This window comes from Octopus bimaculoides, chromosome 5 (genome assembly GCF_001194135.2).
Source record: "Octopus bimaculoides isolate UCB-OBI-ISO-001 chromosome 5, ASM119413v2, whole genome shotgun sequence".
In the NCBI taxonomy this organism is placed as follows: domain Eukaryota; kingdom Metazoa; phylum Mollusca; class Cephalopoda; order Octopoda; family Octopodidae; genus Octopus; species Octopus bimaculoides.
In genome coordinates this window covers 96,515,272-96,516,466 of record NC_068985.1, presented here as the reverse complement: position 1 = coordinate 96,516,466, position 1,195 = coordinate 96,515,272, and the positions used below count along the sequence as shown (strand labels likewise).

The window sequence follows — 1,195 nt, the reverse complement described above, 5'->3', positions numbered from 1 at the left end:
TTCGGTAAACCGATAGAATAAGTACTAGGCTTACAAAAGAATAGGTCCTGGGGTCGATTTGCTCGACTAAAGGCGGTGTTCCAGCATGGCCACAGTCAAATGACTGAAACAAGTAAAAGAGTAAAGGTGTGACTAAGTGGTTGGAATATTCGACTCACGATTGTCGTCTGGTCGACGATTGTCGTCTGGTCGTGTGTCCTTGAGCAAGACACTCTATTTTACGTTGCTCCAGACCACTCGGCTGCCAAAAATGAGTAGTACCAGCAATTCTCAATTCAGAAGACCAGTATTGTCACATTCTGTGTCACGCCGAATCTCCGTTAGAACTACGTTAAGGGTACACGCGTCTGTGGAGTGCTCAGCCACTTGCGGGTTAATTTCACGAGCAGGCTGTTCCGTTGATCGGATCAACTCTGGAACCCTCGTAAGTCTTCGTAAACGTTGCGCAGCGTCAAGTAACATTCAGTGTTTCATAAGAATGAGTCAGGCATCACATTTCTTCATTTTGTCTTCTCTGTAAAAATTGTAGAACTTTATCTCTCTTGAGTTCACTTAATTGTTTACACCACCACCACCACCACCACCACATCTCCCTTCCCCTCTCTCTCCCTCTGTGTGTGTGTGTGTGTGTGTGTGTGTGATCCTGTACTCATCACCCCCAGTCATTCACTCGCCAGCTTTTATGGTGGTGATAGTATTCGTAATGATGGTAATGACTCTGATGATAAAGGTGACGGCGGAGGCAGCGGCGGCGCGTGTAGTGGTTGATGATATTAATGCTGATGGTGGTGGCGGCGGCATGTGCTGGTGACATTAAAACTCATTAAGTTTATCTAGAACAATGATGCGCAAATACACACACACGATCTTCTGTGTTAGTTTTCAAATTTGGGCTTGGTTAAAAAGTTGATGGAATGTCTATTTTCTCTATCACACGCACACACACACACACTTAGGTAGAACGATAGTTCTTCAGATTCTTTAAGCGATGAAGTTTACCATTATGGTTCACGGTGAGTTTTTTAATGATTATTTTCTGTTCCATTCTTTATATACAAATATATATATATATATATGTGTGTGTGTGTGTGTGTGTGTCTGTATGTATATATAAATTTAATGTATGTAATATATATATATATATATATATATATATATAAACTTAATGTATGTAATATATATATATAAATAAACT

General features: G+C 40.4%; 1 protein-coding gene across 4 annotated transcripts in view; it reads left to right on the top strand.

The window, feature by feature from the left end:
• LOC106878581 (protein C-ets-1) overlaps window positions 1-1,195 on the top strand; it is a 192,268-nt gene that overhangs the window by 132,011 nt on the left and 59,062 nt on the right. Inside the window, exon 1 of one of the 4 annotated variants that reach the window (XM_014927826.2) lies at window positions 808-1,013. The exons of the other annotated variants lie outside the window; for them this stretch is intronic. Coding sequence (XP_014783312.1) covers window positions 989-1,013 — 25 coding nt within the window. The 5' untranslated portion in view covers window positions 808-988. Of the gene's footprint in view, window positions 1-807; window positions 1,014-1,195 lie in introns of those variants that run through there. 4 annotated transcript variants of the gene reach the window in all.